Here is a 25,585-nt window from a genome sequence, read left to right as displayed (position 1 = left end):
GCTGTGCTGGCGTGGTGTTCGGCCTCTGCGCCATGGCCGACCTCGGTTAAGCTGACACCTCGTATGATATCATGATCGTCGCTCGCCTTCTGCAACCTTCCGCCCACGGCTGGACGCCGCTAGCCCGCCGCGGACACCGCCAGGCCGGCCGTGCACACGGTGCCTGACAGCGCGCAGCCAGGGCCGTGCGTCCGCGACGAGCGCTGCGGACGAGGGCGCGTGGCGCTGCGGCGGCCGCGTGGCAGTGCGCGGCGGTGCGCTGCCGGCGAGTGCGCCGATAGCCGGGCGGCCCGGACCCGGTTCGCCCAGACCCGGCGCCGGTGGCACGCTGTGGTTGCTGTGGCGGGCTCTGGAAGACTCCAGCACGCCGTGGCAGCTCCGGCAGGCTCCGGCCGGCGCCGGCAGGCTCTGGCAGGCTCTGGCAGACCCTGGCAGCGCCCGCGGGACCCGGAAGCGGTCTACGGCGCCGCCGGTCCCGGTCGCCGCTCGGTGCTGTCCGTCGCCCAGGGCGCTGCGCCCGCGGGTCGCCGTGGCCCGACCGCTGCGATTGCCGGCCGGGCCTGTGCCGCGCGTGATCGCACCCGACCCGCAGGTGACCCATCCCACCGGTACGACCCGCCGGCGGTTCCGAGGGTCTTGCCGGCCGAAACTCGCAACAGCCGCGCATCGCGCCGACCCGGCCGTAACCCCGCATGTGCCCAGCCGCACGTACGCTTATGCATCAAACATTCCAGGTCGGAATCATGCGTCTAGTCACAGACACCGTTCTGCGGGCGCGACTGGCCGCCAGCAGGCCTGCAGCCCGGTAGCAGCCGAGCAGCGCGGCGCCTGCGAACCGCGTGAGCCGCTGCTGCGGTGTCCATCCGCGCCCTGGCCGCCCACTCCCCGTAGCAGGCCCCTGACCTCCGGCCGCTGGCCGCGGCTGTGCGTAGACTGCGATTCGCATGGCCAGCAGCTGGCTGCCCGATCGCGCGTCCATGTAGCCGATCGGACGCGAGCAGGTGCCAGACTGGCCCGCGGGCGCCGCCAGCCGTTCAGGTGCGCATCAGCCAAGACCTGGCGGCACGTTGTCCGTGAAACACCTGGTGATCTACACGTCATAGCACATGGCTAGCCAGTTAGCCAGCGACAGTGGACACGGGTCGCGCGGCGGCCGTGCGGCCCGGCCCGCCCGCGCCGCACCGGTACACTGGCTCAGGAGGCAGTGGCCGGCCGCCGCTGGGTCGACGACCGTATCCCAGATGGCCGGCCGCTGGGACGCCAGATGGCCGGCCGCTGGGACACAAGGCAGAATTTTCGGCCGCCGACACCGCACCAGCAGACAACATGGGCGGCTCGGCGTCCAAGGTGGCCAGAAAGTACCCCAGTGAAATCGCGCGGGCCGGCCGAATGGCCGGCACCGTGCGGCCGGCGGGCGCTGCGGGCGCAGCAGAACCCGCGCAGCGCACGGCGGCCGCCGCTGCGGCCAGCACGGCTCCGCCCACACCTGCCGCGGCCACTGCTCCTGCCGCGGCCAGCCCGGCCGCGGTCCCGCCGTCGGCCGATCCCCTAGAGGACCCCAGCGCTGCCCGCGCGGCCGGCGTCGCCCCTACAGGTATGTCCCCGACCCGCCGCGCTGACCGCAGTCGCCCGGACGCCCCCCGCCGGCCGTCCTGATGGCGCCGACCCCCAGCTGGCGTCGATGCTGCAGGCGCTCGGGTCGGTCCGCATCGACGGCACGCAGCAGGCGCAGCGCAACCCCGTCAACACGCTGTTTTCGTCGCGCAAGGCCGTGTTTGCGCTCGGCACGGCCGAGGCGGCCGCGCCCGACGCCGCCAAGACGCTCGTCGCGCCGCACCTCGTCTCGGAGATCCTCAAGCGCGTTGGCGACGGCTGGCCGCGCGCCGAGATCGAGGCCGAGCTCGCGCTGGACCCGTCCGTGATCGATCGGCTTGGCGGCGCGTTCAGCGCGTACGAGTACCAGAAGGAGCCCGTCGAGCGCCCCGGCCAGGTCGTCGCCAGCGACTACTTTGACGAGCAGGAGCGGCGGCACCGCGCCGAGCGCCAGGCCGAGCTCGAGCAGCTGATGGCGGAGCATGGGCTGGCGGCCAAAGACGCGCGCAAGCCTGGCGAGCCGCACGAGCCGTAGTGTGTAAAAGCCGCGCGCCGGCGCCTGTACATAATGCATCGATCACCCCTATCCACGATGGACCGCGGCGACCTCGACAGGCGCTTTGACGAGGTCTTCGGCGAGCTCGGGTTCCCGTACGACGGCCCGCGCGTCGTCGAGGCCACGCGCAACCGGGCGGCGTTCGACGGCGAGTTGTTCTTCGACTGCTTCGCGGCCGAGACGCTCGGCGCGAAGGGTACGTGCGCCCGCATCCGCGCTGACGGCAGTGACCGAGCTGTACCCGCCGCCCGAGGCCGCCGGTGTGCGCCGGCTGTTTGACGCGATCATGGCCGGCAGCAGCGACCCGCTGCGTGCGGCGTGCATCGTGTACTACGTGCTGCACGACTTCGGCATCGTCGACGCCAAGCTGTACGCGAAACGCGTGATGCTGCCGGTGGCCTCGCAGCAGCTGGTCGACGCGCTGTACGCGCTCGACCGGCTCGAGTTCGAGGACGCGCTGCGGCAGCTGACGCAGCCGACGCTGGGGCCGTACCTGCCGGGCAAGGTCATGGACGTGCTGCTGGCGCACGCCGCGCCCGTGGCCGCGCCGGTCTACGTCGAGCTGTACGCGCACGCGGTCGTGGGCACGCTCGACCACGCGATGGTCGAGGTGCTGGTGCAGGCGCTGACGCGGGCGCGGCCGGCGGCTGCGCTGACGCTGGCGCGCACGCGGCCGGCGGACGACCGCGGCGCGCTGCTGCGGATCATCGTGCGGCAGGCGCTCGCGGCCGGCGGCGAGCACGCGTACGCGCTGGCCGGGCTGCCGCTGCGCGGCGACGAGGAGACGGTCGTGGCCGCCGAGCTCGCCGCGCACGACACGCCGGCCGCCCGCGCGGTCCTGCACACGCGCCGCATGCACCGCGCGCACGTCGACCGCGACGGCGGCGACGCGCGCGAGCACCTGCGCGTGCTCGCTGGCACCGGCCGGCACACGCACCTCGACGCGCTCGCGCGCACGCTGCGCACCGGCGACTGACACTTTCCTAGGAGATTCAATTACTATGTACAGGCGACGCGCCGCTCACGCGTCCACAAACGTGCGCACCGACTGCAGCCACGTCTTGTACTGCTGGTCCTCGGTGCGGAACGCAAAGTTGTAGATGAACCACGCCATCTTCTCGTTGATGCCGCGCTCCTCGAGGTAGCGCAGGAACAGCTCCTGCAGCTTCTCGTCGAGCGACTCCCACTCGGGGCCGGCGTACTTGGCCAGCGGCTGCGGCGCCACGCCGGCCGCGGCCAGCTCCTCGGCGGTCTCGGCGAACTGGATGTCCGAGATCGCAAAGTCGTTCTCGTCCACGACGCCGTAGAACACCAGGCCGCCCTTGCCGCCCTTCTGGATCGTGATCGACGCCGGGTAGACGACCGCGCCGTTCTCAAAGTCGAACTCGCCCTCCTCGTCCTCGAACTGCTCGCTGGCGTTCTCCTCGCCCTCGAACTCCTCCATGTCCTCCGGGAAGCCCCCGGTCTTGTCCATGGCGATGCCGAACTGCACCCGGATCACCTCGTTGTCGCGGTTCGCGACCAGCACGCCCGTCGACTGGCCCTCGACGTACTCGAGCTTGAAGCCGCTCTCGTCCTGGAACGCCACCACGTCCTTCTCGGCCAGCACCGGCTCCTCCTTCTCGGCCGTCTCGGCGTACAGCAGCTCCGATTCGAGCATGTTCGACAGGTCGCCGTCCACGGGCGCACTGCGGCCCTCCAGCCGGCGGTCCGACATCGACCGGCCCTTGACGATCGCGTACGCGCGGTTGGCCTGGATGAACGACGGCGCCAGCCGGATCGGCTGCCGCACCGTCTGCCGCACCGCCATCCGCGACGTCGTCGCCACCATCGACCGCATCGACATACGAGACGCAAGCGCAGAGATCATTTTGACAAGCAGCGAAGGATGATTGAGGTTGGTTGTCTGGGGAGATGGGAATGCGACGAAAAGTTTTTGCTGAGAATTTTTTACGGGAGGTAGGGCGACGCCCCAGCTCCGACGTGTACGATCGACAACTTTTGATTCGGCAGCAACCACTGCGCAGACTAGTTTACAGGGACGCCGCGGGCGGGCCGGGCGGGCGCGGCCGGACGGCCGCAGGCGGCCAGGGCTGAGGGCCGCAGCGCGCGACGGCCGCCGGCCAGCGCATGCTATAGATCTCACGGCTACTCCTCCATCAGCTCGTCCGCAGCCGAGACCTGCTGCAGGCCCAGATCCCGAGACATGCGGATCATGGCGAACGAGTCCATGCCGTTAAAGTCCTTCTTCCAGTCGTGGAACGCTTTGTAGCCGGCGGGCGAGAGGAGGTCGGGGACCACTGGCGGTCAGCTCAGCCCGGACACCGCAAGCCGGATCGGCGACGTAGCACTTACAGAAACCCGTCTTGAACTCCTCGTTCTCGCTCTGCTGCTGGGTTTGGATGGCGTCCTGCCGGGACGACATGGGTCGGCCGGGCCGGCGCTCTTCTTTGAGCCGGGCCAGCTCGAGATCGTGGCGACCAATGAATCTAGGGTCAGCATGCGTCGTACGGCAACATACTTGACAATCAGCGCCTTGAGCTCGTCCTCGTTGAGCTGCGTGCGGTCGGGCGTGGGGTCTACCAGAACGAGATCGTGCATGTACTTGAGACGGGCGTCTGCCGGTCAGCCTGGTTCCACGGCTCCGGACGGAACGACGGCCGCAACAGGCGGCAGATGGCCACAGCGGCCTCTGCCGCCCACAGCCTGCCGCCGCGCTCGCGACACCAGTACTTACTCTGCCATTCGCGGGTGCGGCCGCGCTCGCCGCGCTGCTTTTTCAGCTTCTCCTCGCGCAGACTCGCCCGGCTGAGCTGCTTGAACTTGCGCGCACGGGGATGCACGCCCGTGCTGGCGCCGTTCTTGCCCAGCTTGGCCTGCACCTTCTTCAGCGACTTTGCGATCGGCATCCTGTCTCTTGCCGGCGGGTTCGTGGACGCAAAATTTTGGCGAGCGAAAATTTGACGGCGTTGGGAGTTTGGTTGCCACGGCAACGGCTCGCCGTTGCCCAGGCAACGCCCGTGCCTTGTCTCCGGCGCGCGCGACCGGCCATTCTGGTTTCCACGGCAACCACGCGCCGTTGCCCGGGCAACGCGTCACCCTCCGACCGCGTCCGGCGAGATTCCTATAAAGCACATTCCTCGGCCGTGCGCGCACTCACCGTCTGCCAGACTACACGCTGTCGGACGCGTGAACCTGCACAGACCGTCGGATCGAGCCGGGCGCTGTCACTGGACGCGCAATTGACGCGTCGAATCACGCCGCCATGGGAATCAGCGGTAAGCCAGCGGTCGGCCGTGCGCAGAATATTTTCGCCGCACACACGCCCGCGCAGACGCTCTGCGGCCGGCAGCTCTGACCGGGTCCGGCAGTACTTGACCCAGTCGCCTGCGTCACCGGCGCCCGCTAGATCCTCGCTGACCCCTAGGCCTGCTGCAGGTCCTCAAGTCAATCCAGGAGCCGACCCACGTCCGCCACTTCTCCGGCCAGGTCGTCGGCGTCGACGGCTATGTGTGGCTCCACCGCGGCGCCATCGCTTGCGCCAGCGAGCTGGCTCTCGGCAAGAGCACCCAGCGCTATGTCGATTTCGCTATGAAGCGAGTTCGCATGCTCCAAAACTACGGCGTCAAGCCCTACGTCGTGTTTGACGGCGCCTACCTTCCCAGCAAGAAGAAGACTGAGATCGACCGGTCGCAGTCGCGCGAGCGCGCCCGCCGCCAGGGCATGGAGTTCCACGCCGCAGGTTACACCCGAAAAGCGTACGAGATGTTTCAGAAGAGCATCGACATCACGCCGACCATGGCCTGGCAGCTGATCAAGGCGCTCAGGCTGGCCAATATTCCCTATGTTGTCGCGCCCTACGAGGCCGACGCGCAGTTGGCGTACCTGCAGAAATGCAACATCATCTCAGCCATCCTGTCCGAGGACTCGGACCTGCTCATCTTTGGCGCCAACTGTCTGCTGACCAAGCTGACCGACGCCGGCGACTGCATTGCCATCCGGCGCGAGCGGTTTCGCGAGTGCACTGACCTCAATCTGCGGACATTCACAGACGCCCAGCTCCGGCAGATGGCCATCCTGGCTGGGTGCGACTATACCCCCGGAATTCCCCAGATCGGGCTCAAAAAGGCCCACATGTACCTGACAAAGTACACGGACGCGCACCGAGCGCTGCGCCACATGCGCATCGAGGGCAAGGTCAAGGTGCCTATCGACTTTGAGCACGAGCTCGAGCGCGCCGACCGCACATTCTGCCACCAGCGCGTGTTCTGTCCACTCGCCAATCGCGTGGTCATGTGGAACGACTACGACGGCGAGGTTTCGGCCGAGATGGACAACTACATTGGCAGCGACATCCCGACAGACCTGGCGGTGGCCATCGCGCGCGGCGAGCTCGACCCGAACACTCGTGAGCCGATTCCGGATTCGCCGTCGCGGGTATGTACGTGCCAGACTCGGCTAACCCCAGGCGTTCAAGCACAAATCGTTTCCGTCGCCCAGTGGCAGCCCGTCGCCACGCAACACGCTGGCAGGGTTCTTTAGTACGTGTACCCGATCGCACGCGCTGACAACTCAGAGCCTGCAGTCCGACCGGCGCTGTCAGACGTCACTACGGCCGCCACCAACGCTGTGGCGGAGTCGCCCAGTCCGAACCCGCTCAAGCGCACGCTGAGCGAGCCTGGCCACGAAACGGCCAGTGCGGTCGCCAAGAAGACGTTCTTGCTGGGAGCGCGTGGCGCCCGCAGTCAGTCGATCTCGGGCGGCACCAAGGGCATCAGCAAGTTCTTCTTCAAGACGGCCCAGCTGGGCCCGCGCGCGTCGCCTGTGGCTGCCGCCCAGCAGGACCCTGCGGCAACTGTGATCCGGCCGGCGGCGGCGCCAGCGCGCGTGGCGTCACCGCCACGATCGCCGCCGGCTTTGCGCCAGCAGCCGTCACACCCTGCAGCGGTCCCTAGCCAGTCCGAGACCCGACAGTCTCCGCTAGCGGCCAAAGCCCGGCTGGCCCAGTTTGCCGCAGACGCCTCGCCCGCTCCAACTGCGCCCGCAGCGGCCTCTGCACTCGCCGACACGGCGGTTGAGCTTTGGACGGCAGCAGAGGAGGCCATGATGCGCACGCCACTCGTGCAGGAGATGCATGCGCCGGCCGACGAGAACCAGCCTCCACGCACACCGGTCGCACGCGCGCGTCTCGGCGGCGGCCGCCGAACACCACAGAGCCGAACCGTGTCCAGCCCAGTCGGGCTGGATGCAGCGTTCCCGCGGCCAACGTTTGGGTGCGCACTAGATCGCTTCAAGAACATCGAGTAAGGCTTTGGAGATAGACGGCGGATGAATCTTTCAAGTTGGAAGCGGCCGCTGGCCGGCCAAGGGCCTCCGGGCTGGGCCCGCGCCCACAGACCGGCAGCCGAGGCGACCAAATCCCATCTGTATTGCTTATCTACATGAACAGTAGCACTGTTGAGATAACAAAAATTTAATACATTAAGCATCGTTAGAATGAATAAAGATATAGAAGCAAAACGTATCATATGGATTTGACCTGAAAGACCTGCGCCTTATACGGCGTATTTCCTGGTCCACTCCCTAGCTGTAGCCTCGTACTTTGCTCTGTCGGTCTTGTAAACATGGGCGATCTCGGGTACAAGCGGATCGTCGGGGTTCGGGTCGGTCAACTGCGGGTCAGCGTGACCAGCGGCTGTGACTTACCATTGAGCAGATCGAGAGTAACACCTTTGATATCGTCAGCGCGGGCGACCACTGGTCCCTTAGGATATCCAGACAAATGCTGCCGTTGCTGTTGATATTGGGGTGGTAGATTCTAGTCGTGAAGTTCACCTTCGGCGGCTTGAACGGGTAGTCGGTGGGGAAGTGGATGGCCAGGAAAAAGACACCAGACGAGTACGGGCTGTCGCCGGGGCCCATGATGGTCGCCTGCCAGTGGAAGAGGTCATCGCCGATGGGGCCGGCGCTGCACGAGGACGGAGGGTCCCTGGATTGTTAGCCACTGAGCTGAAACATGGGCCGGAGACGCGGCTCGCAAGAGCAGCGTAAGCCGCGCGAGCGGGCCGTTGCTCGGTTGCCGCGCCGGATGAGCGCCGCCCTGACGGTCGTACGAGCAGACGCCGTCGCGGTCAGGTAGCGGGAGCTTCGGCCGCGCCGGCGCATGCCGGCGCGGGCGCGCTGCAGCCATCCATCCGCAACGCCGCCACCGCCGCCGCGGGCCGGCGGCCACCGGCCGTCGTCACCAGCAGCCGCCAAAGCGTCCCCCGTGCCTCCAGCCGACGCTCAACCGACACAGCCGATGCAACCGACCGCGCCTATTGGCCGCACCAAATCTCGTCACTGTACATACCGGCCGAGATCCGAGAGTTCCTTGTTAATGCGCTTGAGAGCCATTGTATATGATTCTTAATTGATTAGACAAAAAGTTGTGTAATTAAAAAAGAAGAAAGGGAAAAAAGCTAACAGGTTAAAAGGAAAAAATCTTTGATTTACCAAAGATTTTTGTTGATGGCAAGGAAGGAAACGAAAAAAGGGAGGAATGAACCACAAGAGGAGTTCCGACGAACGAGCGGCTCTGAGGGCCACGTACCGACGGCTTCGGTGGTCACACTGTTTCGCTAATGAGCTAGTTGTAAGTTAGTTGTGGTTATAATTAGGGGTAGCCAAACCGAAGTTCTGCTGTGTTCTGTGAGTTTGTGAGCCGGGGGCGCCTGGCGGAGCCCGCCGGACGTGGCAGAGAAGCGATAGTGGCCGAGCGGATAGAGAGAGGGCGAGTTAGGGCACATGTGTGATAGTGTGATGTAGATGTGCCAGCGTGATCGGTGACTTGTGATCGGCAGAGGCGGGCACAAGGGTATGGGCAAGCGAGGCAGTGCGCCGCAGCCAGCGCGCTGGGCGCGGGCTGCAGTCGGCTGCGGGCTAGCTGTGAGCGGCTGCAGTCTGCTGCGGGCCTCCTGCGGGTCTGGCGGGGACGAGCTAGCGCGCGGCGGTAGAACGGCGGTCACGGGTCCGGTCACCGGGTCCGGACTATGTCCGGACTCGCTCCGCCGGGACTTATCCACAGACTGGCACCGTCCTCAACGGCCAGCCATGAAACTCGTCTGCACCGACCACATCCGCGAGGCCGCGCGTGTCTACGAAGACCGCACTGGCACCGCCGTGCCACTCGGTCCGGCGGTCAGCCACCGGATGCTCGCCAAGCTCGCCGTCGAGCTGCAAGCCGTCGACGAGAAGTTCACGCTCGCCGCCCTCGTCCGCGGCACTGAGGTCTACGTGCCCCCCAAGCCCGTTAAGGAGAAGGTAATTGGACGTGCTGGTTACAATCTGACACCAGAACCCCGAGTACGAGGCCCACATGCAGCGGCTGCGCGTCCAGCTCGCCGAAAAGGAGTACCAGGCCATGATCGCGTCTGCCGTACCCGAGCTCTCGGCGTCGTTCCTCGAGCCGTTTGACAAGAAAGAGCTCAAGAACCAGATCTCGGTCATCATCAATGTCCTGTTCTCGGTCGCATCGGTCGCGTTTGCCGCCTGGACCTGGGCCACCAGCCTCAACACCGGCGCGCGTCTACTGCTCGCGTTGTCGTCGGCACTCGTCGTCCTCGTGGCTGAGGTCGCCCTCTACATGGGCTACCTGCAGCGGCAAGAGGAGGCCAAGCGCGAGGAACGGCTGCGGCCCGAGGTCAAGGAGGTCGTGGCCACCACCGAACTGCGCGCTGTGCGCGCCTGACCTCAGTATCGCATCAGCTGCTCGTCCAGGTCTCGGATCTGCGTCAGCGCGCCCCTTAGCATCAATGTACCTTTTCCTGTTCCTGCGCAAGCGCGCGCTCCAGCGCAGCTATCCGGGCCTGCTCGTGCGCAACCGACTCAGCTGGGGCCTCGTCGTCCCGGCCAGCTCCGTAGGCGTCGTTCGTGGCCGAGTGTAGTGTGTTGAGCTGCTCTCGCTGGTGCTCCACGCGCGCCTCGACCTCGCCAATCTCGCCGAGGACGACTGCGGCCCGCTCCCGCAGGTACGCCACCCGGTCGCTGATCTCAGTGGCCGCGGGGCTGCCGTCAGCACGGTCTCTACGGCGACTTACTAGATCTTGATCAGACGCTCGAGCTCGGTGCAGATGCCCTCGATGTCTGCGTCGCCGTCGTCACCCAGCCCGGGTACTCCAGAGGCACGCATGTCGTCCCCGGCCCGCGGGCCGACCGACTGCACGTATCGGGCGCCGTCCTTGGTCCCGATAGTGAAGAGCCGGCGCTCTTCGGGCTCGGCGTCACGGATGACCGGCGTAATTTGCGACCGCTTGAGCACGGCATCTGTGAAGACAGACGAGTGCCGGAACTTGAGCGATGACAGCGACTCGCATGTTTGGAAGATCGAGTCCACGATAGAGTCCAGCTCGGTCATGGCGAAGACCGGTATCCGCTGAAGACCTTGAACGCGTCGAAGGGAAACAAACGGGCGCGCTCGTGCACGAAGAGCCCGCGTTTATGGCGGAAAACGCGTGCGTTGGTGCGGTTATGGCGGCAGGTGTCACGAGACGCGCCGCAAGAGGCGTCGCCTAACGTGCGCACGGCGGCGCCGTTGGAGCGCTCGCCCGCCACTGGACCCCGCGATCGATCGCAGCTGCGGCCACTGCGCAGCGTGACTGCAGTGGGCCGTAGAGCAGACGGGGGCGAGATGGTCGCCGGTGGGCGGCCGGCGGGCGTCCTGCCGCGTGCGACCGAGACCGTGCCTGAACCGCTGTAACCGTCGCGCGGCGTGAGACCTGCAGCCCCAAGCACGCAAAACCACCACCCGCGGGTCTGAGCTCACCTCCACCTAGCCGGCCACCGACACTTGCTACGGCACTACCTAGATATTCCAACCATATCTAGACGCTTCCACCCAAGGTCGCTTCGTTCTCCGATCGATCAACCGAGATAAGCGCCAGGTCTGCGGTGTCTGATTGAAGATGAGTGCCGAAACGAAGGACGAGCAGATGATGGATGTGGACGCCAAGGCGTCACCGGTCGAAAGATCGGCTGAGGAGAAGGCCACGATCATCCTCTCAGGTAAGCAGAGGGCAAGGCGGCCAGGCTGGCGGTGGCCGGCTACCGACGGATGGCATTGGCAGGCGATGGCCGACGGCGAGCGGGGCTGACGGACAGACATTAAGCAGAACTTCGGGTTCCTTGAGCGTGCGGCGCAGAGCTTCGAGCCGCGGTTTGCGGTGCGCGCGCTTCGCGGGCTCGGGGGCCTGCGGCGCGGGCTGACGGCGGACATCCTGGCGTCGGTGGTGGAAGAGACGTACGGGGCGCCGTCGCACAAGTCGGCGGCGATGATCTCGGAGGTCATCGAGCGGGTGGTGAGCACGACAGACGCGGACAAGGCCGCCGCGGTGCTCCCCGAGGTGGACATCTACGTGCTGCTGCTGGTGCAGGTGTTCCTTCTGGACCAGGGTGCGGCCAAGGCGTTTGTGGGCTTCACGGACGCGGTGGTGGACATCCTGCGGGCGTACAACCGGCGCACGCTGGACTCGCTGGCGGCGAAAGTGTGGTTCTACTACGAGCATGCGCACGAGCTGGACGGCACGTTTGTGGCGATCCGGCCGAAGCTGCTTGCGGCGCTGCGCACGGCGACGCTGCGGCACGACGCCGAGACGCAGGCGATGCTGACGACGCTGCTGCTGCGCAACTACCTCAAGACGCAGTCGGTGTCCCAGGCGAACCAGCTCGTTCTCAAGACGACGTTCCCGACGACGGCGACGAACTCGGTGACGGCGCGGTACCTGTACTACGTCGGACGCATCAAGGTGATCCAGCTGGACTACACCGCGGCGAACGAGAACCTGATTGGCGCGATCCGCAAGGCGCCGCAGACGACGCACGCGGCGGGCTTTGTGCAGGCCGCCAACAAGCTCAAGATCATCATCGAGCTGCTGATGGGCGACATTCCGGAGCGGTCGCTGTTCCGCGAGCCGGTGCTGGAGAAGGCGCTGACGCCGTACGTGGACCTGGTCAAGGCCGTGCGCGTGGGCGACGTGCCCCAGTTCTCGGAGACGATTGCCAAGTACGCGGCCGCGTTCAAGAAGGACGAGACGTACATGCTGATCCTGCGCCTGCGGCAGAACGTGATCAAGACGGGCATCCGCATGATGAGCCTGTCGTACTCGAAGATCTCGCTGCGCGACATGTGCATCCGCCTGCATCTCGACAGCGAGGAGTCTGCCGAGTACATTGTGGCCAAGGCGATCCGCGACGACGTGATCGAGGCGACGGTCGACCACGAGAAGGGCTTCATGCAGAGCAAGGAGATCCTGGACGTGTACTCGACGCCGGAGCCGTCGGTGGCGTTCCACGACCGCATCAAGTTCTGTCTGAGCCTGCACGAGGAGTCGGTCAAGGCCATGCGGTACCCGATGAACCAGCACCGGGTCGAGCTCAAGAACGTGGAGGAGGCGCGCGAGCGCGAGAAGGAGCTCGCGTCCGAGATCCAGGAGGGAGACATGGAGGACGACGACGGCGACTTTGACGGTCTGTGATCGTCCCATGTAACTATATCATCATACATCATTCACTGGAGAGCAGAGAGGCGAGGGCGGCGGACGAGGGGCGGCGTGCTGCCGCTGCGGCGGGCCACCCGCGGCCACGCGTGGCTGTCCGTGCGCGCGCCGCACGCCGCGCGGCTCAGCGCTGCCATGACCCGCACGGCTCCGCGCCGCACCGACCCGCGCCGCACCGACCCGCGCCGCGACCCGGCTCGACCGCGCGGCTCGACCCAACCCGCGCACCTCGTATTCGTATTTCTCCCAATCTATCACCCAGCCCGATAAACCTTAATCTGTCTGCTGGCTGGGGTTAACGAAACCGTCGTCGGCTGTCAAACCAGACTTGACACACGGCCCGGCACACCGGGGTTACAGGAGACAGCGGAGGCAGAGCATCGGCAGGCGAGCGGCACGCCCAGCGAGTTCACGTCAAACAAGGTGCGCGAGGCGATTGGCGGCTGTTGGCGCGTCCACGCGCCAGTCGATAGGCCGGCCGTGTCGGCGATTGCGCAGACGCACACGACCGGCCGCGTCGCCGGCTGCGGCGGCACTGTCGACGGCCCCCTGAGGCAACCCTCTAGCAGCGCTGACGCACAGCCAGATCCACGATGGTCTACGCGCTCAGAATCGACGACGCCGGCCAGTTCCGTGACGACCACAACCGGGTCGTCACGCTCCGCGGCGTCAACCTCGCAGCCGACTCGAAGCTGCCGCAGACGCCCGACGTGCGGTCGCACATGAGCGACCAGTTCTTCGAGGGCGACACGGTCTCGTTCGTCGGCCGGCCGTTCGCGCTCGAGGACGCCGACAGCCATCTCAAGCGCATCCGCAGCTGGGGCTTCAACACGCTGCGCTACGTCTACACGTGGGAGGCGCTCGAGCACGCCGGCCCGTAAGTGGTGGGGTGGGCGCGCTGACGGCAGCGGCAAGTACGACGAGGCCTTCATCGACTTCACGATCCAGGTCCTGCTCAAGATCAAGGCCCACGGCTTCTTTGTGTACATGGACCCGCACCAGGACGTGGTACGTATCGGCGGGGCCACGCTGACAGCAGTGGAGCCGCTTCAGCGGCGGGTCGGGTGCGCCCATGTGGACGCTGTACGCCGCGGGCCTGAACCCGCACAAGTTCGCCACGACGCAGGCCGCGCTCGTCCACAACATGTGGCCGGAGCCCGAGTCGTTCCCGAAGATGATGTGGCCCACCAACTACGACCGGCTGGCGTGCCAGGTCATGTTCACGCTGTTCTTTGCCGGCCGCGACTTTGCGCCGCGGGCCATCCTCGACGGCGTCAACATCCAGGACTATCTGCAGGACCACTTCCTGGCGGCCATCGCGTACTTTGCCGAGCGCGTGTACGCCCACGGCGAGCTCGACGGGCGCACGATCCTCGGCTGGGAGACCATGAACGAGCCGTTCCTGGGCCTGATCGGCCATGCCGACCTGACAACGTACCCGGCCACGCAGAAACTGCAGTCGTACACGTCGCCAACGGCGCTGGACTCGATGAAGCTCGGCAGCGGCTACACGCTGGATGTGCCCACGTTCGGATTCGGCTCGTTTGGCTCGTACAAGACCGGGTCCCAGGTCGTCAACTCGGAGGGCGACTCGGCGTGGCTGCCGGCCGACTACGACGACTCGCGGTACGGCTGGCAGCGCGACGACGGCTGGAAGCTGGGCACGTGCCTGTGGGCGCAGCATGGCGTGTGGAACCCCGACGACGGCACGCTGCTGCGGCCGGACCACTTTACGATGGCCGCGGACGGCACCAAGGTCGGCCACGGCGACGGCATGGACCGGTACTTTGTGCCGTACTGGGTCCGGTTCGCCACGCGCATGCGCCAGATCGTGCCCGACATGCTGCTGTTCATGCAGCCGCCCGCGTTCGACGTGCCGCCGCACCTGGAGAAGCTCGGCGCCAAGTTCCCCCAGATGGTGTACTCGCCGCACTTCTACGACGGGCTGACGCTGATCCGCAAGCACTGGTCGCGCTGGTGGAACGTGGACGTGATCGGGGTGCTGCGCGGGCGGTACCTGTCGCCGATGTTCGCGCTGCGGTTCGGCGAGACGTCGATCCGCAACTGCCTGCGCGACCAGCTGGCCGCGATCCGCAAGGAGGGCGTCGAGCGCATCGGCCCGGACGTGCCGTGCATCATGGGCGAGCTGGGCATTCCGTACGACATGGACGACAAGAAGGCGTACTCGGACGGCGACTACCAGGCGCAGATCCGCGCGATGGACGCCAACTGCTTCGCGGTCGAGGACAACGGGCTGCACGTCACCTGGTGGGCGTACACCGCGGTCAACACGCACCAGTGGGGCGACTCGTGGAACGGCGAGGACCTGAGCCTCTGGAGTCTGTCGGACCTGCGCAACCACGCCGGCGTCGACACGCCCGGCTCGGTCCGGCTGGCCGCGTCCAAGCCGTACGCGTACGCCGAGACGGGCGCGGACATCTCCGCGGTCGCCGGCACGCGCGCGTCCGAGGCGTTCATCCGGCCGTCGCCGCTGCACACGGTCGGCGTGCCGCAGGCGTGCGGGTTCGACCTCCTCACGGCGACGTTCAGCCTGGTCGTCTACGCGGACGAGCCCGCCAAGGAGGGCGCGCCCACCGAGGTCTACGTGCCCGACTACCACTTCCCCAACGGCGACATCCTCGTCGAGGCCTCGTCGGGCCGCTGGGACCTCGACCGCACCGGCCAGCGGCTGTACTGGTGGCACGACGACGGCAGGCAGTCGATCAAGATCGTGGGCATGCGCGGCAACCAGACGCCGCTGACGGCGCCGACGCCGTGCGAGACGGCCTGCCAGGCGTAGAGTCCATACATTGAATGCTGATTTATTGATACACTGGGGCGGACGCCATGCGGCCGCTACTTCGACTCGGCGACAAGCTTGCGGTCGTCCTCGGCCATCAGCAGCGGCGTGATGTGGATGCGCGACCACATCTTCTCGCGCGTGAGCTCTCTCCGCTCGCGGATGCCCATGGTCATGGGAATCAGGCTGACGGCGGTGAGGCCGCCGATGAGGGCGAGGTAGATGGACGGACGGAAGCCGCGCGAGGGCAGGTTGCGCTGGGCGTGAGCGGGGCCGGGGACGGCGGCGGACGGCGCTTACCTTCCATTGAATGTCCGAGTATCCTCCGCGCGGAGGCAGATCCTGAGCGTTGACCATGGTGTAGAATTCGAGTGGCCGAGAGTAAGGACGGCTGCAGTTTTTCGTCTGGCGTGGTGCATGGGTTGTGGGCCAATCAGTGCGTAGGATTAGGCAGCGACGGGGGTGACATTGCTGGTGCGGCGGGGCGGCGAGCCGCACGGCGCGGGTGACATTGTGGCGACGGGGTGCGGCGGCGCCGGCCGCGCGGGGGTGACATTGTGGCGACGGCGTGCGGCGGCGCCGGCCGCGCGGGGGTGACACCGCCGGCGGCTGATCCCAGCCCCTGACTGCAGATTTTTCTGATCCGCCAGATCAGCACGATGGCAGACAGCGCTCAAATCACGGCGCCTGCGGCGGCCGCCGAGACTGCGGCGGCCGTCGCCACGGGCGCGGGTGCGCCGGTGGCGCCCGCCGCGGCCGCCCCGGCCGCCGACGCGCCCGCCGCGGCCTCGCCGACCGCCGCGGCCTCCGCCGACTCGCCCATCCCCCGCAAGCCCCGGCCGCCGCCGCCCGACGGCATGTCGCGCAACGCGTGGAAGCGCGAGGAGCGCAAGCGCAAGTGGCTCGAGGGCAAGGACGAGCGCAACCAGCAGCGCAAGCAGAAGCGCAAGCAAAAGAGAGCCGACAAGCGCGAGGCCGGCGACTCGGACGACGAGCGGCAGCCCAACGACGAGCGCAAGCGCCCGCGGCTGGACGCCACGCGCGAGCCCGCGCCGATCACGTTCCTGCTCGACTGCGGCTTCGACGAGCTGATGACGGAGAAGGAGCGGATCTCGCTGTCGGCGCAGGTCACGCGGTGCTACTCGGAGAACCGGCGCGCGGCCGTGCCGGCCAGGCTCGCGGTGTCGTCGCTCAACGGCCAGCTGCTCGAGCGGTTCGAGGGCGCGCTCAAGGGCCAGTACAAGCAGTGGAAGGGCGTCGCGATCTCGAGCGAGGACTACGTCGTGCCCGAGGCCGACCGCGCCAACTGGGTCTACCTCTCGTCCGACTCGGACAACACGCTCGAAACGCTCGACGACAACAAGACGTACGTCGTCGGCGGCATCGTCGACAAGGGCCGGTACAAGAACCTGTGCCGGGACAAGGCCGAGAAGCAGCAGATCGCGACGGCGCGGCTGCCGATCTCGGACTACATCAAGATCTCGGGCCGCAAGGTGCTGACCACGAACCACGTCGTCGAGATCATGCTCAAGTGGCTCGAGGTGCGCGACTGGAAGGCCGCGTTCGAGGCCGCGATCCCCGCGCGCAAGCAGGAGGGCTTCGAGAGCGCGCGCACGCGCCGCCGCCAGCGGCCCGACGACTCGGACTCGGCCGCGTTCGAGGACGCCGTGGAGAGCCTGTAGACCAACGCATTGTACGATACCAGAACGCCTAGAAATTCAAATCTTCGCCGGCCGCCTTGTCGCGCTGGCGCTTGTCGCGCATCTCGTCCTTCATCAGCCCGGCCACGAAGCTGTGGAACTGCCGGAGGTACGGCGCCAGCGACGTCTTCTCGAAGTCGGGCACGTCGTCGCCGGCGTAGCTGTCGATCTCGTTGAGCAGCTGCGCGACCGTGGGCACGGCCATCGGGTCGAACTTGCCGGGGTCGCGCGCGTCGATCGTGACGCAGACGCGGCCGGTCTTGGGGTGCACGCAGAACGGCGACTTGAGCAGGTGGTTGAGGTGCTTGGACACCTCCGCGTCCAGCCGCGGGTACAGGTACTCGAACACGATGTCCTGCTTGGCCTCGCGCAGCGCCTTGCCGGTCAGCGTCTTGGACACGCCCTTCTCGGCGAGCTCGTCCATGTCGCGCCACTTGGCCAGGCTCGGCCGCTGCGGGTCGTGCTCCCACTGCTTGGCCAGCTCGACCCCGAACGCGCGGTCCGGCAGCAGCGACAGCAGCCGCTTGATGTTGTCCTCGCCCCGCCACGGGTCCTGCTCGACCAGCACGATCTGCCCGAACCGGTCGCGCAGCGTGTTGAGGCTGCGCGCGAGCGCGGGGTGCAGCGGCCGCCGCACGTTGACCTTCTTGCCGGCGTTGGCGCCGCCGCGCACGACGTCCAGGTACGCCGCGATTGCCCGCCGCCGGCTGTCGTCCAGCACCCGCGCGCGCTTGTCGCAGACCCACGCGTGCGCGCCGCGCCGGCCCGAGTACACCCACAGGATGTGCTTGAACCCAAAGTCGTCGCGCAGCGTCTTGTCGAGGATCTCGATTGCCACCGTGATGTACTTCCAGCACTTGTTGCAGATCGCCGCGCCGCTGCAGCACGTGCGCACGTCGTCGTAGTCCGTCATGTCGATGTCGAACACGAGCTCCTTCTCGAGCGGCTTGAACGCGGCCTTGCGGATCGATTTGCGGTCCCGCGGGTTGGCCGTGTAGACGGGCCCGATCTCGAACCGCTGCGGGTTCAGCTTGAGGACCTCCTGCTTGAGCGCGTCGTGCGACGCAAACGAGTTGTACCGCACGTAGACCCCGTTCTGGAGCGTGAACGCGATCTCGCGGTTCGTGAACGACGTGGTGGCTGCCGGAAAGTGGTTGAGCCAGAGAAAGAGGTCCCTGGGGTCAGCGGGGCCGGCAAAGGACGCACTTGAACGGGAAGAGACGCTGGTAGAACACGCGCATGAGCTCGGGCGTGATGCCCTCGAAGCCGTCCTCGGTTTTGGTCGTGCGGGCCTCGAGTTTGCTGCCTGTCAGCGTGCTCGGCAAAGGCGGGCTGCGAGGCCGCCAGAGGCCGCCGGCGACCGCCGGGAGCCACCAGAGGCCACCGGCCGCCGCCCAGGCCTGCCAGCGACCCCGGCGCCGCCAGCAGCCGTGCCCGGCCGCCGGCCGTCTCACTCACACAAGCTCGGCCTCGGCACCGGCGTCCAGCATGTCCACGTCGTCGAAATCGTCGTTGAAAATGTCGTCCAGCTTCCGCCCATCGCCCTCTTCCTTGATGCTGTGCTCGGCCGACGGCGTCGTCGCAGGCGACGACCGGCCCGGCGAGCTCTCCACGGTCATGTCGGCGTTGTCGGCTTCGGAGTGAGGCATGGTGGCCGGTTGGTCTACGAGCGGCGAAACGCGAAAAACCGAAAAATTAATGTGACGCGACGCGCCGCACCGTACTTTACGCGCTCACGGCGCACCTAGCCACCGACACGATGGCCCCAGACAACGAGAACTCGCTGCGCGCGGCCATCAAGGCGTGGGAGTACGCGTTCCGCGAGGAGCACGGCCGTGCGCCGGGCAAGCAGGACATCCGGGACAACGCGGAGATGGGTGAGTGGCCGGCAGAGCGAGCTGACGGCAGCGGCAAAGTACAAGGCGTACCACCGGGCCAAGGAGCAGGCCAAGCGGCCGGCGTCGCCGGTGCGGACGAGCCCCGAGAGCCGGCCGAGCAGCCGGGCGGACGACGGGGCGGCGCAGAGCGCGTTCCAGACGCCGACGAAGCGCCGGCGGACCGGCGCCGAGCAGCTGCAGACGCCGGTGCGGTCGGACGAGCACGCGGAGCCCGACAGCTCGCCGGCGGTGCGGCGCCGGTCGCCGATGGTGATCGGGCCGACGCCGCAGGCCAACGGCCGGGTGCTGGGGATCTTCGACATCGAGGCGTCGCCGGAAATGCCGACGCCGCCGTCGGGCCGCCGCGAGGCCGTCCTGACGACGCCGACCAAGCAGGCCGTGTCGTCGCCGCGGACGCCCGGCTCGGCGACGCCGTCGGCGTACTTTGCGTCCGCGGCGGCGTTCCGGCAGACGCCGTCGCCGCTGAGGCCGCGCAAGACCTCGCGCAGCCTGACGGCGATGCTGGCCGAGCTGCGCCAGATGCAGGACGACGTGTACGCCGAGGAGGAGGCCGTGATGCGCGAGCTCGAGGACAACGACTACCACCTGGGCGAGACGCGCGAGGACGACGCGGCGACGGTCGCGGAGCGCGCGGCCGACCAGCCGCGCGCCTACGTCAAGAAGGGCACCCAGAAGCGCACGACCAAGCGGCGCATCCTGCGGCCGGTGCCGGCGAGCGTGACCAACACCGACGCGCTGGCTGCGATCGACGAGGAGGACGAGGTGCCGCGCGAGGTGCGCGCGGCCTCGCTCGACGAGGAGTTTGCCGAGATCGTGCCGCGCGGGCCGCGGTCGCCGACCTCGGGGCGCCTGTCGTCGGCCGAGACGTCGATGGCGCGCAAGACGGACAATTTCCAGCGCCTGAAGCTGCACAACGTAGGCTACAAGGGACACAAGCAGCGGGCGTTTCGCCGCCGGTAGACAGAATGGACAAGTTGCAAGAGTGCGCCGCACGGGGTGCGGCTGCGGTGGCACGAGCGACGCGCCCGCGCGGTGCGGCTGCGCGGGCGACGCGCCGCATGCCGTGCGGCTCTGCCGGCGGCGCCGCACGCCGTGCGGCGGCACGCCGGCCCCAGCCACGTGACCGCGCGTCGCGTCGTTGCCATGGCAACCGCTGTTGCCAAAACTCCCCGCGACGCGCACCGCACCACAACATCAGCGCGACACCATGGAGAGAGCTACACGAACCGGCGGCCGCGTGCGGCGCATGCCGGCCGCCGCCGCAGAGACCAAGCCGCAGGTCGGCCGGCGGCGCGCGCCCCGCGCGCGGATCGAGTCGTCGGACGACGAGGACGTCGAAAACTCGTACCGGGAGAGCGTGCCCAACACGCCCGCCAGAGCCGCGTCGGCGCGGTCGCCGCGCGCAGCGGTGCGCTCGCCGACGACGCCGAGCCAGCAGGTGCAGCGCTCGCTGCAGGCGCTGACGATGGAGTCGCCGTACGACCGCGAAAACGCGTTCGTCGCCGGCAGCGGGTCCGGGCTCAAGGTCAAGTCCGAGAAGATCGCGAGCGTGCCGCTGGCCGAGATCGGCAACGTGACGCCCATGCCGGCGCTCGACGTCGTCGGGCTCGGCGCGCACCCCCAGGCCACGCCGCTGCGCGCCGTCAAGGCGGAGCCGGAGCCGCCGGCGGTGCCGGTGCAGCGTCTGGTGATCACCCGGCTGGTGCTCAACAACTTCAAGTCCTACGCCGGCGTGCAGGAGATCGGGCCGTTCCACAGCGTAAGTAGGTGCGCGGCGGCGCTGACCGCAGTCGTTCTCGGCCGTGGTCGGCCCCAACGGCTCGGGCAAGTCCAACGTGATCGACTCGCTGCTGTTTGTCTTTGGCTTCCGAGCCAACAAAATGCGCCAGGGCAAGCTCTCGGCGCTGATCCACAACTCGGCAGCGCACCCGGACCTGCCGTTCTGCAGCGTCGAGGTCTACTTCGAGGACGTGCTGGACAACGTACGTGTTGCCGCGGCCCCGCTGACCCCAGCCCGACGGCTCGACCGTGCCGGTGCCCGACTCGGGCCTCGTCATCTGCCGCAAGGCGTTCCGCAACTCGACCTCGCGGTACACGATCAACGGCCGCGAGAGCAGCTTCACCGAGGTCACGACGCTGCTGCGCGACCGCGGCATCGACCTCGACCACAAGCGCTTCCTGATCCTCCAGGGCGAGGTCGAGAGCATCGCGCAGATGAAGCCCAAGGCCCAGGGCGACAACGACGACGGGCTGCTCGAGTACCTCGAGGACATCATCGGCACGGCGCGCTACAAGAGCATGATCGAGGAGACCGAGGTCGAGCTGCGCGCGCAGAACGACGTCTGCGCCGAGAAGCAGTCGCGGCTGGCGCTGGTCGAGAAGGAGAAGGACGCGCTCGAAGCCAGCAAGAACACGGTGATCGAGTACCTGCAGGACCAGAACAGCCTGACGCTCAAGAAGTCGGCGCTGTACCAGGTGTACCTGAGCGACTGCCGGCAGAACATCGAGCTGTCGCAGCAGCTCGTGGGCGAGCTGCAGGCCAAGCTCGCGGCCGAGCAGGAGCAGCACCAGGGCAGCGCGGCGGACCTGGGCGGGCTCGAGCAGCGGCACGCGGCCGCGCAGCAGGCGCTCGAGGCCATCAGGAGCACGGCCAAGACGTCGGCCAAGGCGCTGGCCAAGTACGAGCGGGACGTCGTGCACCTGACCGAGAAGCAGAAGCACGTGCAGGCCAAGCAGGAGAAGCTGGCCAAGACGATCGCGGGCGCGCGGCTGGCAACGGGCTCGTCGTCGTCGTGGACGACCGACTACGAGGAGGAGATCGCCAAGCTGCGGCGCGAGCTGGACGAGCTCAAGCAGAGCCTCGTGGCCGAGAACGCGCAGCTGGACGCCATCAAGGAGTCGCTCGAGGAGAAGACGAGCGTGTTCTCGGACCAGATCGAGCAGAAGAAGAAGCTGCTGGTGCCGTGGAACGAGAAGATCAACTCGGCGCTGTCGGCGCAGGCCGTGGCCAAGAAGGAGCTCCAGATCCTGGTCGACAAGAAGGCCGCGGACCAGGCCGCGCTCGACGAGCAGGAGGAGCGCGTGCAGGAGGTCAAGCGCACGGGCCGCGCCAAGGAGCAGGAGCGCGTCGAGCTCGAGCAGCAGATCAAGCACGTCGCCCGGCAGATCGCGCTCGGCGAGGACGAGTGCGCGGCGGCCGAGACGGAGCTCGAGCAGACGCGCAGCGCGCTCTACGGCGTCCGCCAGCGCGCGGACGACGCGCGCCAGGCGTACGCCGCGTCGCAGAACCAGGGCAACGTCGTGACGAGCCTCATGCGGCTCAACGACTCGGGCCGCATCGCGGGCTTCCACGGCCGGCTCGGCAACCTCGGCGCCATCGACGAGCGCTACGACGTCGCCATCTCGACCGCGTGCCCGGCGCTCAACAACATGGTCACCGACACCGTCGAGACCGGCCAGGCGTGCATCGACTACCTGCGCAAGAACAACCTCGGCCGCGCGATCTTCATCCTGCTCGAGAAGCTGCCCAAGCGGGACCTGGGCCCGATCGCCACGCCCGAGAACGTGCCGCGGCTGTTTGACCTCGTGCGCCCCAAGGACCCGCGCTTCGCGCCCGCGTTCTACAGCGTCCTCCAGGACACGCTCGTCGCGGCCGACATGGCGCAGGCCAACCGCATCGCGTACGGCAAGAAGCGCTGGCGCGTGGTCACGCTCGACGGCAAGCTCATCGACAAGTCCGGCACCATGTCCGGCGGCGGCACGCGCGTCGCGCGCGGGCTCATGCGCGCGTCGCTCACGTCCGAGGTCTCCGAGGCCGCGCTCGCCCAGGTCGAGGCCGAGGCCGCCGAGGCCGAGGGCCACTTCAAGGAGCTCCAGCAGCGGTTCAACCAGATGGAGGACGCGCTGCACGGGCTGCAGAAGGACAAGCCCGAGCTCGAGCTCAAGCTCAGCAAGTGCGAGCTCGAGATCCAGGCGCTGGGCACGCACTACGTCGACGCGCAGCAGCAGCTCAAGGACAAGAAGGCCCAGCTGCGCGCGTCGTCCGACACGGACGCCGAGACCCAGAGCATCGAGGCCAAGCTGTGCCAGATCGAGCTCGAGATCGAGGGCCTGCGCGACAAGACGGCCGGGATCGAGCGCGAGATCGAGGACCTCGAGGAGCAGATCATGGAGGTCGGCGGCGTCAAGATGCGGCTGCAGAAGGCCAAGGTCGACAGCATCCTGCAGCAGATCGAGATCCGCACGGACCGGATCTCCAACTCGGAGCTCTCGCGCGCCAAGTCCCTGAAGGAGGCCACCAAGCAGAACAAGATCATCGAGACGTCGACGCGCGAGCTGGCCGCGGTCGACGGCGAGCTCGAGCAGGTCGCCGCCGAGCTCGGCAAGGCCCGGCTCAAGGCGCAGGACGTCGAGCGCACGAGCACGGACTCGGCCTTCGCCGTCGAGGAGAAGGAGGAGGAGCTCGCCGCGCTCAAGGCGGAGCTCGACGCGTACAAGAAGGAGCTCAACGGCCTGCGCGCGGCCGAGCTCGAGACCCGCAACAGCCTCGACGGCCACCAGAAGAACCTGAAGGAGAGCAAGGCCAAGCTGCGCCACTGGACCGACAAGCTGCGCGAGCTGGCCATGCAGGACGTCGGCGACGGCCAGCCGACCGAGCTGGCCGAGCTGAGCGCGGACGAGCTCGCCGGGCTCGACAAGAACGCGCTCAAGTCCGAGATCGCGCTGCTCGAGGACAAGTTCGACAACACCCACATCGACCTCTCGGTGCTGGACGACTACCGCCGGCGCCAGGCCGAGTACGACGAGCGCAGCGTGAGCCTGCGCGACGCCGTCGACCAGCGCGACACCGCCAAGGCGCGCTACGACGACCTGCGCAAGAAGCGGCTCGACCAGTTCATGGCCGGCTTCAGCCAGATCTCCATCAAGCTCAAGGAGATGTACCAGATGATCACCATGGGCGGCAACGCCGAGCTCGAGCTCGTCGACAGCCTGGACCCGTTCTCGGAGGGCATCCTGTTCAGCGTCATGCCGCCCAAGAAGAGCTGGAAGAACATCTCCAACCTGTCGGGCGGCGAGAAGACGCTGAGCTCGCTGGCGCTGGTCTTTGCGCTGCACCACTACAAGCCGACGCCGCTGTACGTGATGGACGAGATCGACGCGGCGCTCGACTTCCGCAACGTGTCCATCGTGGCCAACTACATCAAGGAGCGCACCAAGAACGCCCAGTTCATCGTGATCTCGCTGCGGAACAACATGTTTGAGCTGGCCCAGCAGCTCGTGGGCATCTACAAGGTCAACAGCATGACCAAGAGCATCACGATCCAGAACCGCGAGTACATGTAGGCGGTGGTGGGCGGGTGCGCGGGAGGCGCGGCGCCGCACGCCGTGCGGCGCGGCGTGGAGCCGCACAGCGCGCGGCGCTCAGCCGCACCGCGCGCGGCTCACCCTCTGTTTTGTCTTATGTTCGCTCCTGTACTTTAGTCTATCTTTCTCTCGTCCGCCGCGGTCCAGCCGCCACGGGGTCTGCGCCCAGCGCCCGCAGGTTCGCTGCGACCGTCGCCGCCGACACGTCCGCCAGGGGCGTGCCGTCGCCGCGGCCGGTCCGGTACTGCACCACCCGGTCGTACTGCGCTACGGTCTCGAAAGGCGACCGCAGGAACGCCCGCAGCTCGTGTAGAAACAGCGCAGTGTGCTGGCCCAGGTAGTCGCCCAGCAGGCCAGCGGCCGCCCGAGCGCCCGACACGGTCTCGGTGTCGACCAGCCGCAGCAGCGCCAGCGTGTACGCCGTCACGAACTCGATCTGCCGCGACGTCGTCACCGGCGTCCGCACGTCCGCGCCGGACAGGAACGGGAACACGGCTAGCTCGCGCCGGATGAACGCCCGTGCCTTGGACAGCAGCCGCTGCTGGACCGCGGCCGGCCGCAGCGGCCGGTACTGCGAGTACGGATTTGATCCGATGTAGCACGCGCGCAGCCGATTCCGGTACACGTACCGCCGGCGGTCGAGCATCAGCACGTACTTGTTATCGAGCACGCTGTCGCGAGCGACCAGGGCGGCCGTGCGGGCCTCTGACGCCAGCGCGCCGGCCACGGCCTCGGGCGTGGCCGTTCCGCTCGCGGCGTCGGCCGCCGGCCCCACCGGAATCGTCACCGGCTCGCCCGCCGACACCAGCTCGATGTGCCGCACAGCCGCCTTGCAGAGCGGGCAGCTGCGGTGTACAGACACCTCCAGCCACTTGGAGATGCAGATCAGGTCCCATCGGTGGCCGCACGGCCGGGTCGTCGCCGTCGTGCTCTCCTCGAGCGGCATCAGACAAATCGCGCAGTCAACGTTCAGCGGCGGCCCGCCGGCCCCGGGCACAGCCCGAGCCGGACGGGGTGCCGACAGCCCGGGAGACGAGGCCATGCTTGCAGGTCTGGGCGCCGGCCGCCGGTTAACGGCGGCGTCTGTTACCCGGCTATCACCACTTTTTCTGCCGCCGGCGCAGCGCCAGACGGCGCAACTA

The 25,585-nt window shown here is 67.6% G+C and overlaps 16 protein-coding genes across 16 annotated transcripts; 9 read left to right on the top strand and 7 right to left on the bottom strand.

Moving 5' to 3' along the window:
• Window positions 1-1,326: 1,326 nt before the first annotated feature.
• V1510DRAFT_400580 (uncharacterized protein) lies at window positions 1,327-2,128 on the top strand (the record flags this gene model as incomplete). Its single annotated transcript, XM_066931963.1, has 2 exons — window positions 1,327-1,594; window positions 1,626-2,128. 2 exons carry the CDS (start codon window positions 1,327-1,329, stop codon window positions 2,126-2,128), a joined length of 771 nt encoding a protein of 256 aa, XP_066791754.1.
• Window positions 2,129-2,185: 57 nt separating this feature from the next.
• V1510DRAFT_358543 (nuclear pore complex assembly-domain-containing protein) lies at window positions 2,186-3,125 on the top strand (the record flags this gene model as incomplete). Its single annotated transcript, XM_066930923.1, has 2 exons — window positions 2,186-2,345; window positions 2,377-3,125. 2 exons carry the CDS (start codon window positions 2,186-2,188, stop codon window positions 3,123-3,125), a joined length of 909 nt encoding a protein of 302 aa, XP_066791753.1.
• Window positions 3,126-4,136, bottom strand: V1510DRAFT_409098 (mitochondrial glycoprotein). The gene has a single exon (XM_066932532.1). It carries the CDS (start codon window positions 4,017-4,019, stop codon window positions 3,171-3,173), a length of 849 nt encoding a protein of 282 aa, XP_066791752.1. The 5' UTR covers window positions 4,020-4,136; the 3' UTR covers window positions 3,126-3,170.
• A 106-nt stretch (window positions 4,137-4,242) lies between these two features.
• On the bottom strand, window positions 4,243-5,160 carry V1510DRAFT_409096 (translation machinery-associated protein 16). The gene is made up of 4 exons (XM_066932531.1): window positions 4,887-5,160; window positions 4,671-4,767; window positions 4,505-4,638; window positions 4,243-4,449 (listed from the first exon to the last, which is right to left on the bottom strand). Exons 1-4 carry the CDS (start codon window positions 5,056-5,058, stop codon window positions 4,298-4,300), a joined length of 555 nt encoding a protein of 184 aa, XP_066791751.1. The 5' UTR covers window positions 5,059-5,160; the 3' UTR covers window positions 4,243-4,297.
• A 105-nt stretch (window positions 5,161-5,265) lies between these two features.
• On the top strand, window positions 5,266-7,673 carry V1510DRAFT_409091 (PIN domain-like protein). Its single transcript, XM_066932530.1, has 4 exons — window positions 5,266-5,427; window positions 5,577-6,586; window positions 6,618-6,690; window positions 6,726-7,673. The coding sequence occupies exons 1-4, from the start codon at window positions 5,415-5,417 to the stop codon at window positions 7,454-7,456; spliced, it is 1,827 nt and encodes a 608-aa protein (XP_066791750.1). The 5' UTR covers window positions 5,266-5,414; the 3' UTR covers window positions 7,457-7,673.
• A 31-nt stretch (window positions 7,674-7,704) lies between these two features.
• On the bottom strand, window positions 7,705-8,545 carry V1510DRAFT_424470 (ubiquitin-conjugating enzyme; the record flags this gene model as incomplete). Its single annotated transcript, XM_066935094.1, has 3 exons — window positions 7,705-7,821; window positions 7,856-8,138; window positions 8,502-8,545. The coding sequence occupies 3 exons, from the start codon at window positions 8,543-8,545 to the stop codon at window positions 7,705-7,707; spliced, it is 444 nt and encodes a 147-aa protein (XP_066791749.1).
• An 80-nt stretch (window positions 8,546-8,625) lies between these two features.
• Window positions 8,626-9,963, top strand: V1510DRAFT_409086 (endoplasmic reticulum-based factor for assembly of V-ATPase-domain-containing protein). Its single transcript, XM_066932529.1, has 2 exons — window positions 8,626-9,451; window positions 9,486-9,963. Exons 1-2 carry the CDS (start codon window positions 9,008-9,010, stop codon window positions 9,876-9,878), a joined length of 837 nt encoding a protein of 278 aa, XP_066791748.1. The 5' UTR covers window positions 8,626-9,007; the 3' UTR covers window positions 9,879-9,963.
• On the bottom strand, window positions 9,743-10,865 carry V1510DRAFT_2142 (uncharacterized protein). Its single transcript, XM_066930467.1, has 3 exons — window positions 10,228-10,865; window positions 9,949-10,195; window positions 9,743-9,916 (listed from the first exon to the last, which is right to left on the bottom strand). The coding sequence occupies exons 1-3, from the start codon at window positions 10,542-10,544 to the stop codon at window positions 9,881-9,883; spliced, it is 600 nt and encodes a 199-aa protein (XP_066791747.1). The 5' UTR covers window positions 10,545-10,865; the 3' UTR covers window positions 9,743-9,880.
• V1510DRAFT_409082 (proteasome regulatory subunit C-terminal-domain-containing protein) lies at window positions 10,737-12,702 on the top strand. The gene is made up of 2 exons (XM_066932528.1): window positions 10,737-11,191; window positions 11,288-12,702. The coding sequence occupies exons 1-2, from the start codon at window positions 11,092-11,094 to the stop codon at window positions 12,658-12,660; spliced, it is 1,473 nt and encodes a 490-aa protein (XP_066791746.1). The 5' UTR covers window positions 10,737-11,091; the 3' UTR covers window positions 12,661-12,702.
• Window positions 12,703-12,895: 193 nt separating this feature from the next.
• V1510DRAFT_409080 (glycoside hydrolase superfamily) lies at window positions 12,896-15,551 on the top strand. Its single transcript, XM_066932527.1, has 3 exons — window positions 12,896-13,558; window positions 13,590-13,689; window positions 13,721-15,551. The coding sequence occupies exons 1-3, from the start codon at window positions 13,275-13,277 to the stop codon at window positions 15,479-15,481; spliced, it is 2,145 nt and encodes a 714-aa protein (XP_066791745.1). The 5' UTR covers window positions 12,896-13,274; the 3' UTR covers window positions 15,482-15,551.
• V1510DRAFT_409077 (GRIM-19) lies at window positions 15,411-15,945 on the bottom strand. Its single transcript, XM_066932526.1, has 2 exons — window positions 15,782-15,945; window positions 15,411-15,738 (listed from the first exon to the last, which is right to left on the bottom strand). Exons 1-2 carry the CDS (start codon window positions 15,836-15,838, stop codon window positions 15,538-15,540), a joined length of 258 nt encoding a protein of 85 aa, XP_066791744.1. The 5' UTR covers window positions 15,839-15,945; the 3' UTR covers window positions 15,411-15,537.
• A 184-nt stretch (window positions 15,946-16,129) lies between these two features.
• Window positions 16,130-17,355, top strand: V1510DRAFT_409075 (guanine-1-methyltransferase-domain-containing protein). The gene has a single exon (XM_066932525.1). It carries the CDS (start codon window positions 16,141-16,143, stop codon window positions 17,161-17,163), a length of 1,023 nt encoding a protein of 340 aa, XP_066791743.1. The 5' UTR covers window positions 16,130-16,140; the 3' UTR covers window positions 17,164-17,355.
• V1510DRAFT_1970 (DNA primase small subunit) lies at window positions 17,178-18,880 on the bottom strand. Its single transcript, XM_066930455.1, has 3 exons — window positions 18,640-18,880; window positions 18,388-18,483; window positions 17,178-18,356 (listed from the first exon to the last, which is right to left on the bottom strand). Exons 1-3 carry the CDS (start codon window positions 18,828-18,830, stop codon window positions 17,192-17,194), a joined length of 1,452 nt encoding a protein of 483 aa, XP_066791742.1. The 5' UTR covers window positions 18,831-18,880; the 3' UTR covers window positions 17,178-17,191.
• V1510DRAFT_371601 (DNA replication/checkpoint protein) lies at window positions 18,704-20,060 on the top strand. Its single transcript, XM_066931484.1, has 2 exons — window positions 18,704-19,058; window positions 19,090-20,060. The coding sequence occupies exons 1-2, from the start codon at window positions 18,941-18,943 to the stop codon at window positions 20,037-20,039; spliced, it is 1,068 nt and encodes a 355-aa protein (XP_066791741.1). The 5' UTR covers window positions 18,704-18,940; the 3' UTR covers window positions 20,040-20,060.
• A 601-nt stretch (window positions 20,061-20,661) lies between these two features.
• On the top strand, window positions 20,662-24,446 carry V1510DRAFT_387856 (RecF/RecN/SMC; the record flags this gene model as incomplete). The annotated part of the gene is made up of 3 exons (XM_066931708.1): window positions 20,662-20,838; window positions 20,870-21,061; window positions 21,093-24,446. 3 exons carry the CDS (start codon window positions 20,662-20,664, stop codon window positions 24,420-24,422), a joined length of 3,699 nt encoding a protein of 1,232 aa, XP_066791740.1. The 3' UTR covers window positions 24,423-24,446.
• Window positions 24,447-24,534: 88 nt separating this feature from the next.
• On the bottom strand, window positions 24,535-25,181 carry V1510DRAFT_409070 (uncharacterized protein). The gene has a single exon (XM_066932524.1). The coding sequence runs from the start codon at window positions 25,087-25,089 to the stop codon at window positions 24,562-24,564; it is 528 nt and encodes a 175-aa protein (XP_066791739.1). The 5' UTR covers window positions 25,090-25,181; the 3' UTR covers window positions 24,535-24,561.
• Window positions 25,182-25,585: the final 404 nt, after the last annotated feature.

This window comes from Dipodascopsis tothii (assembly GCF_038497935.1).
Source record: "Dipodascopsis tothii strain CBS 759.85 unplaced genomic scaffold V1510scaffold_1, whole genome shotgun sequence".
In the NCBI taxonomy this organism is placed as follows: domain Eukaryota; kingdom Fungi; phylum Ascomycota; class Lipomycetes; order Lipomycetales; family Lipomycetaceae; genus Neoaidaea; species Neoaidaea tothii.
This window is presented reverse-complemented; position numbering and strand designations above follow the sequence as displayed.

Bases quoted from the DNA above. Each gene is read 5' to 3' on its own strand.
- V1510DRAFT_371601 (XM_066931484.1), top strand. From the start codon at position 18,941: ATGGCCCCAGACAACGAGAACTCGCTGCGCGCGGCCATCAAGGCGTGG. The intron at 19,059-19,089 runs GTGAGTGGCCGG...AGCTGACGGCAG, and splicing joins CCGGGACAACGCGGAGATGG to CGGCAAAGTACAAGGCGTAC.
- V1510DRAFT_409096 (XM_066932531.1), bottom strand. From the start codon at position 5,058: ATGCCGATCGCAAAGTCGCTGAAGAAGGTGCAGGCCAAGCTGGGCAAG. The intron at 4,768-4,886 runs GTAAGTACTGGT...GCTGACCGGCAG, and splicing joins CCGCACCCGCGAATGGCAGA to ACGCCCGTCTCAAGTACATG. The intron at 4,450-4,504 runs GTAAGTGCTACG...GCTGACCGCCAG, and splicing joins GGAGTTCAAGACGGGTTTCT to TGGTCCCCGACCTCCTCTCG.
- V1510DRAFT_409070 (XM_066932524.1), bottom strand. From the start codon at position 25,089: ATGCTCGACCGCCGGCGGTACGTGTACCGGAATCGGCTGCGCGCGTGC.
- V1510DRAFT_1970 (XM_066930455.1), bottom strand. From the start codon at position 18,830: ATGCCTCACTCCGAAGCCGACAACGCCGACATGACCGTGGAGAGCTCG. The intron at 18,484-18,639 runs GTGAGTGAGACG...GCTGACAGGCAG, and splicing joins GGTGCCGAGGCCGAGCTTGT to CAAACTCGAGGCCCGCACGA. The intron at 18,357-18,387 runs GTGCGTCCTTTG...CGCTGACCCCAG, and splicing joins CAGCGTCTCTTCCCGTTCAA to GGACCTCTTTCTCTGGCTCA.
- V1510DRAFT_409082 (XM_066932528.1), top strand. From the start codon at position 11,092: ATGAGTGCCGAAACGAAGGACGAGCAGATGATGGATGTGGACGCCAAG. The intron at 11,192-11,287 runs GTAAGCAGAGGG...GCTGACGGACAG, and splicing joins GGCCACGATCATCCTCTCAG to ACATTAAGCAGAACTTCGGG.
- V1510DRAFT_409077 (XM_066932526.1), bottom strand. From the start codon at position 15,838: ATGGTCAACGCTCAGGATCTGCCTCCGCGCGGAGGATACTCGGACATT. The intron at 15,739-15,781 runs GTAAGCGCCGTC...GCTCACGCCCAG, and splicing joins ACTCGGACATTCAATGGAAG to CGCAACCTGCCCTCGCGCGG.
- V1510DRAFT_409075 (XM_066932525.1), top strand. From the start codon at position 16,141: ATGGCAGACAGCGCTCAAATCACGGCGCCTGCGGCGGCCGCCGAGACT.
- V1510DRAFT_2142 (XM_066930467.1), bottom strand. From the start codon at position 10,544: ATGACCGAGCTGGACTCTATCGTGGACTCGATCTTCCAAACATGCGAG. The intron at 10,196-10,227 runs GTAAGTCGCCGT...TGCTGACGGCAG, and splicing joins GAGCGTCTGATCAAGATCTA to CCCCGCGGCCACTGAGATCA. The intron at 9,917-9,948 runs GTACATTGATGC...GCGCTGACGCAG, and splicing joins TTGCGCAGGAACAGGAAAAG to ATCCGAGACCTGGACGAGCA.
- V1510DRAFT_409080 (XM_066932527.1), top strand. From the start codon at position 13,275: ATGGTCTACGCGCTCAGAATCGACGACGCCGGCCAGTTCCGTGACGAC. The intron at 13,559-13,589 runs GTAAGTGGTGGG...CGCTGACGGCAG, and splicing joins GCGCTCGAGCACGCCGGCCC to CGGCAAGTACGACGAGGCCT. The intron at 13,690-13,720 runs GTACGTATCGGC...CGCTGACAGCAG, and splicing joins TGGACCCGCACCAGGACGTG to TGGAGCCGCTTCAGCGGCGG.
- V1510DRAFT_409086 (XM_066932529.1), top strand. From the start codon at position 9,008: ATGGGCAAGCGAGGCAGTGCGCCGCAGCCAGCGCGCTGGGCGCGGGCT. The intron at 9,452-9,485 runs GTAATTGGACGT...ATCTGACACCAG, and splicing joins CCAAGCCCGTTAAGGAGAAG to AACCCCGAGTACGAGGCCCA.
- V1510DRAFT_409091 (XM_066932530.1), top strand. The intron at 6,587-6,617 runs GTATGTACGTGC...GGCTAACCCCAG, and splicing joins TTCCGGATTCGCCGTCGCGG to GCGTTCAAGCACAAATCGTT. The intron at 6,691-6,725 runs GTACGTGTACCC...CTGACAACTCAG, and splicing joins CACGCTGGCAGGGTTCTTTA to AGCCTGCAGTCCGACCGGCG.
- V1510DRAFT_409098 (XM_066932532.1), bottom strand. From the start codon at position 4,019: ATGATCTCTGCGCTTGCGTCTCGTATGTCGATGCGGTCGATGGTGGCG.